At 41.2% G+C, this 17,543-nt stretch overlaps 2 protein-coding genes across 3 annotated transcripts in view; one reads left to right on the forward strand and one right to left on the reverse strand.

The window, feature by feature from the left end:
* Positions 1 to 17,543, reverse strand: part of trir (telomerase RNA component interacting RNase) — a 93,397-nt gene that overhangs the window by 38,022 nt on the left and 37,832 nt on the right. The window lies entirely within an intron of this gene.
* myh9b (myosin, heavy chain 9b, non-muscle) overlaps positions 1 to 17,543 on the forward strand; it is a 31,707-nt gene that overhangs the window by 1,016 nt on the left and 13,148 nt on the right. Inside the window, exons 2-10 of one of the 2 annotated variants that reach the window (XM_070847611.1) lie at positions 11,000 to 11,331; positions 12,908 to 13,064; positions 14,230 to 14,257; positions 14,428 to 14,521; positions 15,230 to 15,250; positions 16,604 to 16,696; positions 16,793 to 16,856; positions 17,020 to 17,118; positions 17,283 to 17,426. In XM_070847611.1, the coding sequence (XP_070703712.1) occupies positions 11,005 to 11,331; positions 12,908 to 13,064; positions 14,230 to 14,257; positions 14,428 to 14,521; positions 15,230 to 15,250; positions 16,604 to 16,696; positions 16,793 to 16,856; positions 17,020 to 17,118; positions 17,283 to 17,426 (1,027 nt within the window). In that variant the 5' untranslated portion in view covers positions 11,000 to 11,004. The remainder of the gene's footprint in view (positions 1 to 10,999; positions 11,332 to 12,907; positions 13,065 to 14,229; positions 14,258 to 14,427; positions 14,522 to 15,229; positions 15,251 to 16,603; positions 16,697 to 16,792; positions 16,857 to 17,019; positions 17,119 to 17,282; positions 17,427 to 17,543) is intronic. The other variant, XM_070847612.1, reaches the window with a different exon arrangement.

Genomic DNA, 17,543 nt, shown 5'->3' on the forward strand with positions numbered 1-17,543 from the left:
ACATTTGACTGTGATTTAGTGCGCTAGAAGTTAGCATAGTTGATCGTCTTCATCATAGATGTCCCTTTTTGTTTATGAATATTTTGAAAGTTTAGTTTATCCATCTGTGTTCGTCTATTACTGTCATATGGGATTTGAAAAATGTATTGTATATGTATCATTTATTTATAGAACTTTTTTAAATTTTTGTCTCATGGTCTCTTAATGGACAAAATTACAGCATATATTAGATTAAATGACACAATAACACAAGTGTTCAACATTTACATATAGCACAATATATAGGATCTGAGAGAAATTAAAGATTATACCTTTACTGTTTGAAATATTTGCATACCTCATAAAACACTTATGAAAGCATTGTTTTAAAATAAGGTTAGGCGTGTAAGTCAACGCCAGGGTGCATAGTATGAGACTAGTTTTTGACTCTGGTCTGATAAATGTAACTGGAGAAAGTATTTTGCACAGATGCAGTAGGTAGGCATTGGTTGTTGTATCAATTAGCCTGATTTTTGCAAGAATGATTATTGATAAACACAAGAATGCCAGCTGAAAATGATCTTATTTGTTTCCTAATTACAATGCGGTCCACTGTGATGAACATCAGCGAGGCAGCATGAGAGTTTTCCATGGTGATTTTATAGGATATATCAATATAAAGCCAAGTCAAGGCAATAATATTATAATACAGCCCAAAGTCACAAATTACACATTCACCCGAAAGGGCTTCACAAACTGTAAAACATAGGACACCCTTAAATCTTAGACCCGTGGTTCACATAAAGAATAATTCCACAAAAAAAACTTCACTTTGGGGAGAAACCTCAACAAGGGAAGGGGTAGACCGACGGACATAAATACTGTATATACAGACAACACCAAAGGAGCAATTCTAAAATTACAATATGTAAAGTCAGGTAAATGCAGCACAAATGTAATATTAAGGAAACATTGAGTTTAATAAGTTAAGTGTTATGAAGAATGTGAATCAGGAAAGACTTGAAGCAACTTTGTTGTGCATCCTGTTGTTTTTTTTTCTTCCATATATTCAACCCTTACGAAGTTATATTTATTTTGCAGACAGTGCATGAATAGTAGTCCATGTAATGCACTTAGACTCTCTCAGATCTGTAAAATGCCACGTTCTCATCAGGCCTATGTATGTCATTGTGCACCTACATGAGTCTTGTGCTTTGTCAGTAAAATTTGTGTTTGCTCTGTTATATGGAGCATCATAGTGTTTGCACTCTGGGAAGCAAACAGACTCTGGTATGCTTGCATGCCCTATTGGTTTTGAGCATGGTAGGTTGTGTGGCTGAATACTTGCAAAAAATTCAGCACAAACTCAACCCCAAGGCGGACAAGGCATCAAAGCCCCTCCCAACGCTCCCGATCCTTCAGCCAAACCTGCTTCTTATTGTACAAAGTGTTAGTGGTCTCAGAGGGAGTGAGAGCCAGCACCTCGGTGCTCTCATTTGTAGTAATCAGAACCACACACTTCTATTCGGCAGATGTTTTCTGCCAAGAAGCTATTGAACCACAGTGTGAGTTAAACTCATGAATAACTTTGATAGTCAGGCGCAGAAATGAATGTACAGATGATGCTAAAATTACAGTAGCTGGTAAATACAAACGCGCGTGTGTGGTCTTAAGTCGCTTGCTTTATCAAAGTCATCTCTCATTGTGATGTTTCTCCATATGACACACATGTGCTCTTTCATGGAGCAGTCCTAATCATGAGCTGTGTTGCTTGAGGAGGACATATTGATAAATACCTAACCTTTTTAAGGGGCATGTAGGGTGACATGTAGTATGTCATATCCTGTAATTGCATTTGAGTCATGAATGAAGCCCGGCAATGTATTGTGCAATGGCTTCTCTGGAGGCCAGTCCTTCTGACTTATTGCAAGTCTCGGTGTTGTTATGGAGCCCCCCACAGAGATTGTTACATTCCATCATTCGTGTGTCAGCAACGTCCATACTCATGACTCCCCCCGGGAGAGTTATGAACTGTTGGCTACACAAAAGTGCACACAGACATCTTAAAATGTGAACAAGGAGCTGGTGTGCGAGGCCGTTCTCTGTTCTCAGTCAGAGTGAGCATGCCTATGGGTTTCATTGAAGGACGGCCGTCTTGGCTGAGCTAGATTACTTGCAGGCCCCTTGCTCTTGTTGCATGTGAGAGTGCAGTGTGACACAGTCTGACACACTGCAACCCAAAGTTGTCTTATGTTATGATGTCCCATGGTTCCTTTTAACAAATGTGAGGTATTTCTAATCTTTTATCTTGTGTGTGTGTGAGAGGGAGAGACCTAACTACATTTATAGGCTAAATTATCCCTTAAACTCAGATTATCAGGCCAAGGGAAGAGAGAAACCAAATAACACAGACACAGGATTTAAAAAACTGCTGTATTTGAGCTAAAGCTGAAAAGATTTTTAAGATGACGAGAATAGCCTTAAAATTCACTGGCTCCAGCCTGTCAACCGTGAATTTCTGGTTTTCTTAGTCTTTTCATGGTTGTGAATTTGATATCTTTGGGTATGGGAGTGTTGGTTGGACAAAAACTATTTGTAGTTAAAATATTATTATTAGTAAGGTGTAGGCAATCCACAACTTTTTTTGACACCTATTAGACTAATCACCAATGAAAATTATCATTAGTTGCATAACCAATGTGAGCCAAATGCTTCAACAGTAACATACAATATGTTAGCATTTTCTAGTAAAAACTTGACTAGTAATAAATGCTGTCTATAATTGGTATGACGGTTAAGGGTCGTGCATATCCTAGTTTCCTACGGAGTCAGCTGAGATTCATTCATTCAAGCAGGCAGGCACAGTAGAGGCTGTTCAGATTCTCCATTAACCATGGCAGAGCTGATCATGCCGTTTCTTAGTACGTAGTTATAGTGTTGCTCATAGTCAGCACTGGTTGAAGGGCATTCGCGCATCCAGAAATAGACATAATGTGTGATTTATTTCGCCAAGACTGTGATGCAGACCGTATTGAACTTCAGCTTGCACACATACTGTATGTGCTGTCTGTATGTTATGCCATATATCACTAATGGTGGCCTTTAATTCAGCTCTTTCCAACTACTTTTTCTTGAATGTCTTGTCTATTTTTCGCTCTGCCCAAACATATTTCTTCTGGTCCACATGAACAGCATAATTAAGTTGCCTCAGTCAGAGTGGTTGAACTAACTGGGCTCAAGTATACATCTGCAGTTGTGTCTTCTGTGAGTTTCCAATTTCCTCTCCCAGCTATTTATTCCTTACATTAACATGTTGTCTCCGTCTTCTCATCAGACCCTGCTCTGTTTCCCGTCCACGTTCTCCTTCTTTTCCCTCCCCTGCCTCTTTTCCTCTGCTTGTGTTTTTGTTGCCACCGCCATCCCTTCCTCATCCTCCCCCTCACAGCGCGCACCTGTAAGTTTCAATAGAAGTGAACAATACCAGGAAATGGTTGTGCTTTGACTTGGACTGTGTAGAAAAGATTTTCTGGTCTCGATTGACGGACCTTGAACATTCCTCTTGTGGTGATTGTCTGTGGGTCAGTGTACTGCTTTCTGTTTTGTGGCATAAATAATGAGGTAATGCTTGATCAGAGATAACTGACCTACAGTCTGACGTGCTCCGGAGTGCCAGTTTAATTATTAGGTGATAGTTACTACCTGCTTGTTGTTATCTCTATGTAATGTCCTTGGGCAGGAGTTTTTCTGACATTATTCAAGTTGGCTGTCTTTGAGTGACATTCTCAACATTCTTCTATGCATTGACTCATTAGTGTGGATGCAGCTTATGTGGTGTGACGTAAAGCCATGCATCTACCCAGGAGCTGAGAGACGCCACATAATGACCCTAAAACAGAAAATAGATCTAATCAGTGGAGAATGTGGTAAAGCACAGTTGTATTACTGTACATGTCAGAAAGTGGACTTTGGTTGGGTGTGTGTGAGCTGCACACCTGGCGTGTGACTCTACAGAGAAGTGGTTATTACTTTAGAGGTTGCGAAACACAGTAAGCACAGATGCTTTAACCTCACTTTCAGATCTGTGAACTTTGGAACATGCTGGGTCTATCTTCCGTCTCCCATTGGACATTTTGTGTCTATGTTAGTCCAAATTGTATTGCACACCAGATGTCCAGGTTGTCAAACTAGCATGTGGCTTTTGGAGGTCTGTGAATGCATTGTTTGATGAGATGATTGTTAAAACGAGATAGCATTGTATTGTCTGAGTGAGTCAAGGGGAGTGGCCTAGACAGAGATAACAGTGATATTGCTAAAAAGGGCCACAAGATAATCTGAAAGGGTGAAGTACGGAGGGTTGTCTGGTGATAGATGAACATAGGAGCAATATGATGAGAACATAGAAGCAGAACAGAAGTAATAATAGCAGATTTTCTTCGCTTGAAATAAAAGACTGAGCTGCACCAGTTCAGCATTCCATGGAAAAAGTATTTCTGACAAATTGAAATGTGCATGTTTACTCCCCTCTGCATTCTTTCACTGACTGTTAAAGGCTTACGTAACCATCTATCCATTTATCTAATGGTCAATACTGTCTGTTTTAGAAAAAGGGCATACTGGTGCAGTATCTGCTCTGTTTTGTCAAATAATGAGTCAATTGCGCATTCAGTGGTGTAATCAGATAGCAGTTTGAACGACGATGTGGAATTTGTTCTATGACCCTGAAAATGCTGTGCTTATCAGACCAACACCCTATGTCCAATTATCTCTATTCACTGTCATTTAACAGAAGTGTCCAGTGGATCTACCACCTGACTCCCATTGGACAAATGGTTGAACAGACATAATACAGAATGTCTGAACATAGCTGAGAAACACTTGACTTGATACTTGCACTTGTGTGGTCTACCATCAGTGGAAGCAGTTGTTTCGGTCACTGGTTCACAACCGGATTTATTGTACCCCAGGTGGTATGTAGGAAGACTGTGGAATAGCTCAGTTAGTAATAGATAAATGGTTAAAATGCATATATTGTCGAAATAGTTGGCTTAAAGTAATGGATAGTTGAAATGAGGGGTGTTGCGATATATATGTGAAATATTTACATCATGTTAATACAGTAAATTGCACTTAGTTTGCTTGTACCGAAACAGGAAATGTTACATTTCAAGTTTCAAGTTACAAGTTCTTGGTTGTGTTGTTAAAGCTAAGTTATCATGCGGTAGTCTTTTGTTGGACAATATTTTCTTTCTCCTGGTTAATTGTCAGGCACTGTCAAAGGAGCGAGGGAGAGCCAGGGAGTCAGGTCAGCTAAGGCTGTTTGAGTGGGCGGAGAAGAAAGCAACAGTTTATCAATTCGTCTGGATGCTTTTCCACCATCCATGTAGTGTAATCACTCTTTTTGTGTGTTTTTGAACAGTTATGGTCACAGTCTCTATCCCTTTGACTGATGGTGTTATTATTATCATTATTATTATTGCTATCATTTTAAATTTTGTATGGACATTGTAATAATATCATTGTCGCAAATTATTTTGGCCATGATAATCATTAAATGGAAATCAGTGACAGCCTAATTTAAAACAACTAAGGTAATAGATAAATGGTTCATTTAAGACTATAACATTAACAGTGAAATAATATCCTGTTTAAAATCGGTTCAAGCAATTATATTTGAAACATGACCGTTAGATGTGATTAAGGGGCACTTGGGTTCATCTGATGGGTCTGTGGGGGTATATCAGACGAAAGGTTGGGAGCCACTGGTGTAAGTGATGTGCTGAGGGCTTTTATAAGACTTACTAGGGGCCTCTTGTCATAAACGTTGGATGGCATTGGCCAGCTTACAGCTGAAAGTGAAATTGGATCCTGGTTGGGGCAGGAATGTGAAAAGTAATGTGGAAAGTGATGTAGATCTGTCATGCATTGCAGTTATTTTCCAGCAAAGGCTTAATTTACTTCTCAGTCCACAGAGCTGCGCAGCGTGTGCTCAAGAAAAGGCCACCTTCCCTCCTCCTTCAAAGACTCGCACACTACAAGTTCCACAAATGGCAAAATAGTTTTCCCAGTTTGTCATTTCCTCTTTCCTCCCCTCTCTTCTCCTTGCCCCACCCTTCCCACTTTCAGAGAAGGGGGGCCAAGGGGAGCGAGAGAGTCGACGTGTGAGCCCATAATGAATTTTGACTGACTCCGTACCTTTCCCGTCCCTGTCTGGCACTCGCTCTCATCTTCATGAGAGAGCGACCGCGCTGTCGGTACATCATTGGACTGTGAGGGGGGTGAAAGTGGTAATGCCAAGATGCAGGAGCGACTGACACTAGAAATAGAGACTGGAGTATTTGTTGGAAAGGATAATATAAACAGACTAGAGTGACAACAGTGCAGAACAATATACACAGCATGAGGACAGCTGAGGACGAGCACATTTCGCTCTGCTTAAATTAGCTGTGATGTTGTGATGGGATGCAGTTGGTGGAAGAACAGAGTTATTGACTTTGCCGTCGCTCTATTAATATTCCTGTCAATGGGGCAGTCGGCGCAGCACAGCTGGTTTATGGGTTCCCTTTAGCCGGAGCAGGAGGGTTTGACTCTACATGGTCATGATGTGGTAGGGGTTGTCACGACTCCTGGTTTTTACAGTAACGCAGGGAGAGTCAGTGAGGTGGAAAGGAATGAGAGGGAGTCTGACTGACGGATGGATGGCCTCACTTTTATAAAGACCAAGGTTGACCTGCTTTCTAAACAGGACAGCTGGGACCGACAAGGACGCTCTGTAGCTCTTGCCTTTTCCTTTAGTCTCTTCATCCCTCCTCCACCTCTTTCTGAGTTTTGGAAGCTGCATTACTTCCTCTGTGAAACCAAATTCTGGTCTGTGATGAGGCCTGTTTCTAAAACTGGCTTCTGTTCTCTTCCTTCTGTTATTTATTTTATGGTTCCTCTTCCTCCTCCAGTTTGACAGGACACTGTTTTCATTTGGGCATTTTTAGAATATAATCCTTTAATGGTATCTCAGTCAGGTTTCATTAAGTTCAGGGATTTTTGCCAAGGGTTGGTTTCGGGGTGACTATGTGCTCTACTCATTTCCATGTATTCAATTAGTTAGTAATCTTTGTTATGAGTACTTAGCCCAGCTAATCTCACTGTAAAAAGAATAGATAGTGAATGCTTTCACAGCTGAGCAGTGTTGCAAAGTGACAAGGAATCAGGGAAACCTTGATTCTTACAGGATTATGGAGGACTTGGCAGCACCGCAGCAGGAACCTGAGCCATGAACCTCAAGTCCAGGGGGGCAGGTGGTGGGGGAAGGAGGGGTGTGAGTGTTAATGTACAGTGTTTTATCTCAAAGTCAACATCTATATCTTACTATAACTGCAAGCCTACATCTAAAATCGTATGATGAGAATTCTTTATCCCTCCCCTTCTTTCTACTTTCAATATAGAACAGTGCTTGTCAAACTAGAATAGCAGTTGGAGTAATTTTAGGCCACATGGCACTCTCTGGAGGGGTAGTTTGAAGTGTGTCACAGAGTTATCTGTGGCATGCTTGTGAGTTGGACTGAGGAAGATATCAACAGACAGACCTGACTATAATTAATGCCGAAATTAGAGCTAAAGCGCTTAGATGATCATCAGAAAATTAATGGGCACCTATTTTGATTATCACGTGAGTCATTTTTCAAGCAAAAATGCCAAATCGTCCCCCAGCTTCTAAAGTGAAAGATTTTATGCTGAGTTTCATGTGCTAGTAAAATGATGAAGTTAGTATCTTTGTATTTTAGTGTGATAGTCAAACAAAAAAACCCTACTAAAGTAATCTTTTTGGCATTTTTCAGTTTTCTGACATTTTACAAAATCTAGAAAATTATCAGATTAATTGATAAGAATCAGTGGCCAACATGTCTCCCTGCTCCTTGGGTTTAATGGTAACACATAGCAAGCTAAAGAACTTTGGGTGTGTTCAACTTGGTCTATTTGACTTCTTGTTTTTGCCAAACAACAAAGCTACAGGGATTATAATCAGTCATGGTTCATTTTCAGCCCTGCATGGGGCCCGCTGATCTGAATGCACTGGAGTGAGTTATAGTCAAGTCAATTGTAAAGGAGCATGGGAACATACCCAGACGCATGCACAAAGGGACTGAGAGTGCCCAGGTCTATTCCATATACGCAGCTATGGGTGTGCTGCCAGTGAGAGGTGATGCTGATCTCCCCTGAGTGGATGAAACCACTGAAGGCACACATGACCTGCTGGTGTGATGGGAATAAGAGGGCCAAAAACAGGCAGGAAAGTCAGAGAATAGGTCTGAGAGAGATGTAAGGGGGGGAGACATGGAGGACAGAAATTTGTGGAATGCCTTTGCTTGCTGTCTCTCCCTGATAAAGGGTGAGTATGGTAGGAATGCAGCCCTGAAAAGACTGGATAAACAGAAGGGGGCGGGGGGTGAGGATTCTGGAGAGGGAGAGGAGGGTGACTGAAGGCAGAGGAGGGACCGTGGAGCCAGCTGAGAGGTATAGCAGGGTTAATTTGCCCCACGCTCGGTTACTGGATGGGGTCGGTACACGAGATGAGTTTGGAGGCGGGTTGAGCAGTGATGGACGTCAGCCGTAGCGCAGCCTGACAGAGTGTTGATAGAGGATGGAGGGAGGCAGGGGGTCATGAGAAGACTCGCTCTCCCTCTGCTTTCTTTCTCACAGATCAGGGTTAATGTGCTGGAACAAACACGACTGACATAACCCTGTTAAATGCTGCAGCCTCTACTTTTCTCTCTGTCTAAAGATTCTCAAGGGATTGTCGCACTTGAGGAATGCTGCATAGTTAGTTTGCGTATTGTCAAGAGCATAGCTGATCATTTGTTTTTATAAACTGTTGTAAGAAGTAGACAGAGACTGTGAAATTGTCCAGGGCTATTTTCATAAACTAATATTAACTTACTGTAGATTTATCGGTGTACATGACGCCCACTTACAAAAAATTGCAGAGATGCTAAACTAGGTAATTTTAGAAACATCATTATGCGTTTTGACCACCGGAGCACTAACAAGATTTTCAACTTGTTAATGTTATGTGTGGAGTTGAAAAAAGTTTGATTTATAATCTATCGAGCAATAATTTCTTTGACATAAACGAGTAGTATATCAGTATCAGCCTCAAAAATCCAGTCACTGTTGGGCTATAGATGCAAGTACCCACCATTACATATCGTAACCTTTTAAAATACGAATTCCTGAAAATTTTGGAGAGTCTACATTGAGCTATGATGACGCTCTTAATGTGAAGGTTATCATCAAACTAGACGTGGCTTGTAAGATCATTGTTTTTTTTCCCAGTTGGTGAAATACAAGTCCTGTTTTAAAAATATTCCTGCATTGAATAAAAGTGTTTTCTGCACTATTGTGTTTAGCATGACACTTTGTCACCAGAACTTCATCCCACTGGACACCATTGTGATACAAAAATACTCTCAGGGACGTATGTAACACTTCCACATTTGATAATAAATGTAAGACTAGACTGAACCTGACCTCTGCTGTGATTTTCTCAATGTTTGCATATGAGCAACACGGCATATGCAAACAAACCTCCAAGTTTTCCATTGAAGGTGAGGGAACAATAAGGGAGGCTCACGACCCTGGTGGTGCTGGGAAAACGGTGTCATGCTCCCGCTGTATTGGAATGATAATTGAGATGGTAAAGTCTGGTGCCCCAGTATCAGTGAAAGTACATCATGTTCAGTTAATTTTCCAGAGTCTCTCTGCACCCTTAGTTGGCTCAAGTGCAGTTTCCTCAAAACTGGTAATACTTGTGTAACCACTTTCTATATGGGTTAAACTGCAGCACTCCTTGTCAACAAGATGATATTTATAACGTTTCAGAGGTGTGTTAAAGTAAGATCAGCTTGTGCAGAGGTGTTTCCTCAAGATTGTTGTTGTGAATCTCGCTGACTAGACAAATTCAAACCACGACAACGACTCATTAATTGTTGTCAATATCAATATTATGACGTGACATGAATATACTCTAATGTTCTTGACATTAAAACAAGTTTATACAGACAATATTAAAGTCTATATACCTAAAAACAGATGGTAGGCTGCAGAAAAAGCAACCAAGACAACCAGACTTGATCCTTAAGTGGTGGTTTCAATGCAGTTATGTACTAAATCAGACAGATGACCAAGAGAAACTCAACAGATCATCACTACTCTGAGAATGTAAGAAATGGTACATCACAAAGAACATGATGATGACTTTAAGGTTGTAAATAGATTGCTCTCAAGAAAAGCTTTTCTTTTATTATTCATCTTTTTTGTTTTTGTAGTTCCTCTGAAGCAGAAAACATGATATACAGGACGTCTGTTTCCTGATTTGGTTACCTGTTTTAGTCCCTGGAACTACTTGTTTGATAAGGGCCCTAATTCATGCAGTGGTTTACGCTATCTCTCCAAAATCACCCACAGTCAACTCCTCTCCTCCCACCTCTGAACATATACTCTGACCAACCAGTAGGAGCACCAACAAAGACGTGCTCCCTCACAGGCTTCCTACCAGCAAGCACAGTTGTTTGTCCTCTGCTGGGAGATGCACTTAAATCTCTGTGATCCTGAGCAAATGTTTCTCCTCTGTCACCCAGATGGTCCAGCAGCTGGAAATTTGATTAAGTATTCTCAGCAGTTTGCCAAGAAGTAACACAGAGCCTTGTTTGACATGGATGTGTTTTATGTCGACCCGGCCTAACTTGAGCAGACTTTTCCTGTTGTATATTTCATCAGTGGTGACCTTTGCATTCCTCAGAGATTGCATGTGAAGATGGAAGGGCAGCAAAGGTCTGGTCCTGTAACAAAGCCTTTTTTATGCAACCACCCTGCTTTTTTTGAGAGATATTACTAACCTTAAGACCCGTCGCAATTTTGTTGATTTTAGTATGATGTTGGATAATTGATAATTGATAATCAGAATGAATTTTTAATTTTTTTTAAAGTTTGTCATGGTCTCTGACCTCCTCTTCCTCTCTCTCTGGTACAGCTACCATGTCTGCCGCAGACAAGTTCCTGTACGTGGACCGCAATCTGGTCAACAACCCACTGGCACAGGCTGACTGGGCCACCAAGAAGCTAGTATGGGTGCCCTCAGAGCGCTTGGGCTTCGAGGCCGGCTCCGTGAAGGAGGAGCATGGAGACGAGTGTGTGGTCGAGCTGGCAGACTCTGGGAAGAAGATCAGGGTGAACAAGGATGACATCCAAAAGATGAACCCGCCCAAGTTCAGCAAGGTCGAGGACATGGCTGAGCTTACCTGCCTGAACGAGGCCTCTGTGCTGCACAACCTGAAGGAGAGATACTACTCTGGTCTCATATATGTGAGTATGATGCAGACATAGACACAAGCACAGCTTCATACATTGTACCACAATTTACTGAAATGTATTGCAGTAATGATGCATGGGGCTTAACTGTACCGTCTTTACCATTTCTGGCTCCGTTTTTTTCCCAAGATGTTTCTTTGGAGTCTATTATATCTATATATCTGTATCTATATCTATCTATATATCTCTATCTCTCTATATATGTTATGTTTCAAAGTATGAAATACAGTTATGTGTAACATTTTCCTTACTGCTGTGTTGCTACTATTTTCTTGATGTGCTTGACAACCAAACTATTATCAGGGTAACGTGGTCCTATTGGCACGGCTTAAAGCATTTTATTTTTTAATTGTTATGAAATCCCCCCGGCTTATGGAAAACAATCTGCCATGGCCAGTCTCCAAACCAATTTATCTCCCTCTCCAACCTCCTAATTATCTCATTAAGCCCCATTGTTTAAGACAACCCATTGTGTGCAAATTGGCACTGCAAGGATACTGTCCAATCTGCTGACATACTCATGAATGCAAGCGTTCTTTTCCTACTCTCCCTGTCATACTTTTTGTTTGCTCTCTCCCTTTTCTGCGTTTTGAGTTATCTAGTAAACAGGAAGCTGCAGGGAACAATGTGGTCCAGAGTATGAGATATATGAAGAAAGAATTGGGGAAGTCAGGGAGTGGCTTTGGGGTCCTGCTTTTGCAGAGATGAACTTGGAATGTAAATCGTGTTGTAACTGCTGTTACTGCCCCCATAATTAATGGTATTTATCCCCATTTGCTGGGCTGGGAGTGAATGTAGTCTCTGTGGTGTGACCCGGTCATATCAACATAGCCTGTTGTCCACTCCCTTGCTCCCTCCAGAGATCCCAGCTATGGTTGGTTAGAGTGCCTCCAGGCTCTGTAGTTGTTAGACTGACCATCTCTCCAGGGAGAGCTGATGTCCAACAGAGGGAGAGATGCCTGGTACAGAGATGTTGGGAGGGCAGCACAGGAATGCAGCACATAAGGGGAAAAATCTGAAGCACTGGTAGGAGGAGAAATGAGTTCAGATATGCAAAAAATGTAGTGGACTTAATATAAAGGAATGGTTCTTAATGTTTAATGGAGGTTTTTAATGTTGGCCTTTTAAAGCAGAAAAGATAATTCTACCATGTGGATCCTTGATATAACTTGGCCAACCTGTCAAGTAGCTTGAAGTTTGATGATCGTCAGTTTAAACTTGCAGCAGGGTGGGGTCAAGATTACATAATAGAGGAGGGTAACAAATCAGGTTCATGAGAAACTTTCAGCTCTGTGTTGGAGGGGGATGGGAAGGCCTTATTGTTGAATTACTGCAGAGTGCAACTTCTTTATTATCTAGAGAAGCACATTTTAAGGGTAGCATATGAAATGGCCAATATCCCATTCCATTATCCTGATTCTGCTCTGCACGCTCTGGACCACTCTCAAGTCAGTCTGTTTTTATCTATCCCATTTAACACCACAATCCCCCCTCCACCTGTACCTTAACTACTACTCCTTAGTCTGTGTTGAGGTGTAGGTTTTTAATGCCATCCCTCTCTGTCCTACAGACATACTCTGGTCTCTTCTGTGTCGTCATAAACCCCTACAAGAACCTGCCCATCTACTCAGAGGAGATTGTTGACATGTACAAGGGCAAGAAGAGGCATGAAATGCCACCTCACATCTACGCCATTACTGATACATCTTACAGAAGCATGATGCAGGGTAAGTCACCGTCCCAGCTGTAATGATGGGTACTGCTTGAGAACGTTAGAAGGAAAAAAATGAAGTGGAATTTACAGTCTGCTGGCCTACATTTATGTACTTTTGTCAGAGTTGTTTTAGCACTCTCATGCTTGTAATATGTGCTACCACACAGATCTATAAACTGTGAGGCTCCCAAAAGTCAAGGTTCTATGCATACATACTGTATTATTGGCAGGTTATTTGTATCAGAGACCTCTAAAAATGAAATGAGGTCCATGAGAGTAGCTTGTATATGGAGTTTGGCTCATCAAATGAAAGCCTGTGGGGACCACGGAATATTGGATTTAATGCTAGTAGAGTATTTCATATGACTTACTTGCCCCACTGGCCCAAGGTAATACCAGATGCTCTGAATTCCAGCCAGAACAGGTTGTATTTTTTTTTTCAAATTAAATATAATGAGGTATGTATGTCTCATGCAGCTACAGGGGATGAAAAGAAACTGACAATAGATAAAAATTTTGTTAAACTTATAATATTTCTGTTGGTTCTTGAGACTGTTACAGCTCAGCAGTTTTTAAGAATATGCTTATACTTGTACTACTATAAATACCCTTCTCAGAGCTTGTCTGACTTTGCTAATGCAGATTTCCTGTGTTCTGAGTTTGTCATCTTGCTTTTACCCATGCCACATTACATAAGTATGCAGTGTTTTGTGATATGAATCAACCATTACGGTAAAAGCTGGACATTACAAGGACCGAATTGGTATTTCCTACAGGCCTATTGTATTGTAATGTGTTTCTTCAGTCTACCTCCTGTATGTACTCCCTTGGCTTGGCAATGCAGCCCATTTTTAGGCATGTTTTCCTGTGTTGTCTGTCATGCACACCACCCAAAAAACTCCCCTCTGTCCCATTGGTGCTCCTTTTCTCCATGTTTGGCTCCAGCAAAGTGTTGAGACCACATAATCTGAGGTGGTTGGTAATTAGCCTGTTTGCCAGAGACCCGACAGCATCTCTCTCCAGTCACAGGAAGCCGGATATTGATTTCCTGTCTGTGGCCAATGTACTTCCTGTTGTACATACAAAAACTGTATGCGCTGTGGTGATAATATATGCTCACTCAGAATAGGCAGCGTCAACACTCTGCAGAGGTTAATGTTTACTCTTCTTTTCTGCAGATCGCGAAGACCAGTCCATTCTTTGCACGTGAGTTGCAAATCTACACACAGATATCACGTAACATAAGTAGCAGTACTAGTGTTGTATTAACTTCATTATTATTTTTTGTTTCAACTTTTGACTGTCTTCTCTTTTGTGTTTTAGATCACGCTTCTCTAAATCCTTTGATTGCATATTTTTCTCTGTTTGTCTCACAGAGGAGAGTCTGGTGCTGGTAAGACCGAGAACACCAAGAAGGTCATCCAGTATCTGGCTCACGTGGCCTCCTCTCACAAGACTAAGAAAGATCAGGTCAGTCCTGCCTCTCATCCCCACAGATCATCACTTAAACCTTCCTCCAATTACTCTTTTACATCCTCCAGTCATTCCTTTTATCTTTCAACTTTCACCTCTCACTTCACTCTCTGATTTTGATTTTTTTTTTTCAGGTGACACACAATGCCTAATTCTTCTTAGTGTTTTTTAATCTTACAGGAACATTCCCCTATCCCTCTTTGCTGACTTGATCAACCACTTTTTCCATTGTGACTGCCGTGTGCGTGTTTGTTTTGTGCACATCTGATTGTGTACATGGTTGTTAATCCATCATCACATTGTTTTATTCAAACAACTTATTTTTTGCAGTAGGCAAGCTCCCTTGTGGTACAGCTGTCACAGAAAATAACTGCCATCAAAAGAAAAGGGGTGGCAGTCCCCAAGATAATAGCCATGCAGGCACAGATAAACAGCAGGGCAGAGTTAAAGGCTTTTTTACATATACATCTTATACAGAACAGAGGCCCGGACTTCACATGATATGTAGTTTTTGCTGATTTTACTGCAATGCCTCACCAGAAATAAAACTCAGTCAAGTCATTACAACAGACTCTGCTGGAAAACCTGCACTACTGTTATCTGGCCTGCCAGCTTTATGATAGATGACACACATTGGGGGTTTGATGAAAACCACATCTATCATCCCTTTTTGAGGTTGTTGTATTTCTCTCTTTCCATCAACAGAACAGCTCGACCCTGTCACATGTGAGTTAACTCTCTCCCTCCATTGACTCTTCCTCCCACCCCCCACCTGCTTCTGTCATCACCTTCCTCCTCCACCCACTGCCCCCACCCTCACCCCTTATCCCCCCCCCTATTTCCCCTTGCTGGAGCGCACTGTTGTGGGAGTCACTTTGTGTTAAGGGCAGAGGTGACATGTCTTGCCAGCCAATAGGAAGTAGGGAGGAAGTTTGTTTGCAGATCAGTGGCAGCCGTATGTGTTCCTGTGAAAAATTCAACCAGACAATAGTAGGATAAGAGGGAGGGGTCTTTGAAAAAATGCAGCAATTTCTGGTCTGATTGACATATGTATGTATTTGTCTGGTTGAATTTTTCACAATTTGTATTGCTACTGTGTGTGTACGTGTGAGACCAAAGTTTTGACTGTGCTTTTGTCTTTTTGCGTTTGAAAAATGCTTGGGCGGTGTGTGTGTTCATGCAATTTAATTGCCAACATTATATGGAATATATTTTGGACAAGACACACTATCTCATGTAGCGTACATGTCAAGTGATGACCTGTTTTTGTGTCATACACATACACCTTCGTTATATCGGTATAGTTTCAAATAAATTTGATAATCCAGGGCCCTTCAGTCACTAACGTTGCCCTATCACTCAGAAAATCAGCTGCCTTCTTTAATCTCAACATGTAATGTGTGCTTTACCTGAATTAGCACAGTAATAGTCATTCATGTTTTTGCTAGAGGGATATATGTGATCATCAGCTAGATTTTAAGAGTAGACCTTTTGATTTTAATTTTGTAATACACATGGCGTGCACTGTATAGGTGCAGAAACCTCACTGAAAGCCAGTATATCAGGAAGAAAGACGGACGAAGATTAAAGTTATATTTCATCTGAAAGAACCTTTTGTGTTGTGCTCGGGGTTCACTGGGTTAATCTCTTCTGGGTAACAGGTGATGGGTTAATGATAAGGATCACTGGGTCTTTGGGTGCTTGCAGATTTGGGCACTAACATGACGTTATGTTTGGGGGAAAACGCTTGGGTGCGATGTGCGTGTTTGTGTATTGCTTGTGTGTGTGTGAATGGTATCCCTCCTTATATCACATTTTGTTTAAATGTTTTGTTCATTCACATTCTCCTCAGACGTAAGTACATCATGGGTAAATGAACACAGCATTATGTCAGTATATTTATTTAAGAGGAAGCAAGCTAATCAGTTTGCTACAATGAAGTAACACATGATAGAGAATCACTCATTTGAGTCTTGTCAGATCTGAATCCATGGTTGAGAACTGTCCTTTAATGGTACTTTTAATGGGTTAATGAGCATTCTTTATGTTTTGCCTTGCTGTTCTTTTCATATCCATCAGGGGGAGCTGGAGAAGCAGCTGCTGCAGGCTAACCCCATTCTAGAGGCCTTTGGAAATGCCAAGACAGTCAAAAATGACAACTCTTCCCGATTTGTAAGATTTAATGCTACATCTGGTCTCAACTATTTACCAACTGGACTGCCCACATACCTTTCTTAAATGTGCATTGTTTTTTTTCCCTCCTTTTAGGGAAAATTCATCAGGATCAACTTTGATGTCAATGGTTACATCGTTGGTGCCAATATTGAAACCTGTATCCTTGATGCTGTTATTGCTTCTCTTTTGTTTTGAAGACACTGTAGTACTTGTTGTTGGCTTCTTGTTTAATGACCATGTCTCGCTGCAAGGCACAAACTGATTTGGAAATGTGGTCATGGAAGTATCAGAAAACTTGTCCTTGACAGATTGACCACTAGACCTGTTGGAGAAATCCCGTGCCATTCGCCAGGCCAAAGATGAGAGGACCTTTCATGTCTTCTACTACTTGCTCACAGGGGCTGGAGATAAATTGCGCAGTAAGCAGCATATTACATGACTCTGAGTTTAATGACAGAGCGAGGATTTCTCAAGGATTAGTAATAGTAATGATATTTATGTTTTATACTAAAGACTTGCACCGATCCTTTTGTAAAGATTTTAAATTTTTGCCCTGCTCTCTCTGACCATCCTTTTTTCTTAGATGAACTCCTCCTTGAAAACTACAACAACTACCGTTTCCTCTCCAACGGGAACGTTACAATTCCAGGGCAGCAAGACAAGGACTTGTTTACAGAGACCTTGGAAGCCATGAAGATCATGGGTATCCCAGAGGATGAGCAGATAGGTAAGACGGAGAGCAAATTGCTTTAAAGCAACTTTTTTCTTCAAGGGAGATTTTGCATGTGTTTACCTATTGGTTTCAATGCATATAAAACCATGTTTATGCTCCTATTGCACTTCT

The sequence above is a fragment of the Pempheris klunzingeri genome, chromosome 17, assembly GCF_042242105.1.
Source record: "Pempheris klunzingeri isolate RE-2024b chromosome 17, fPemKlu1.hap1, whole genome shotgun sequence".
Classification (NCBI taxonomy): domain Eukaryota; kingdom Metazoa; phylum Chordata; class Actinopteri; order Acropomatiformes; family Pempheridae; genus Pempheris; species Pempheris klunzingeri.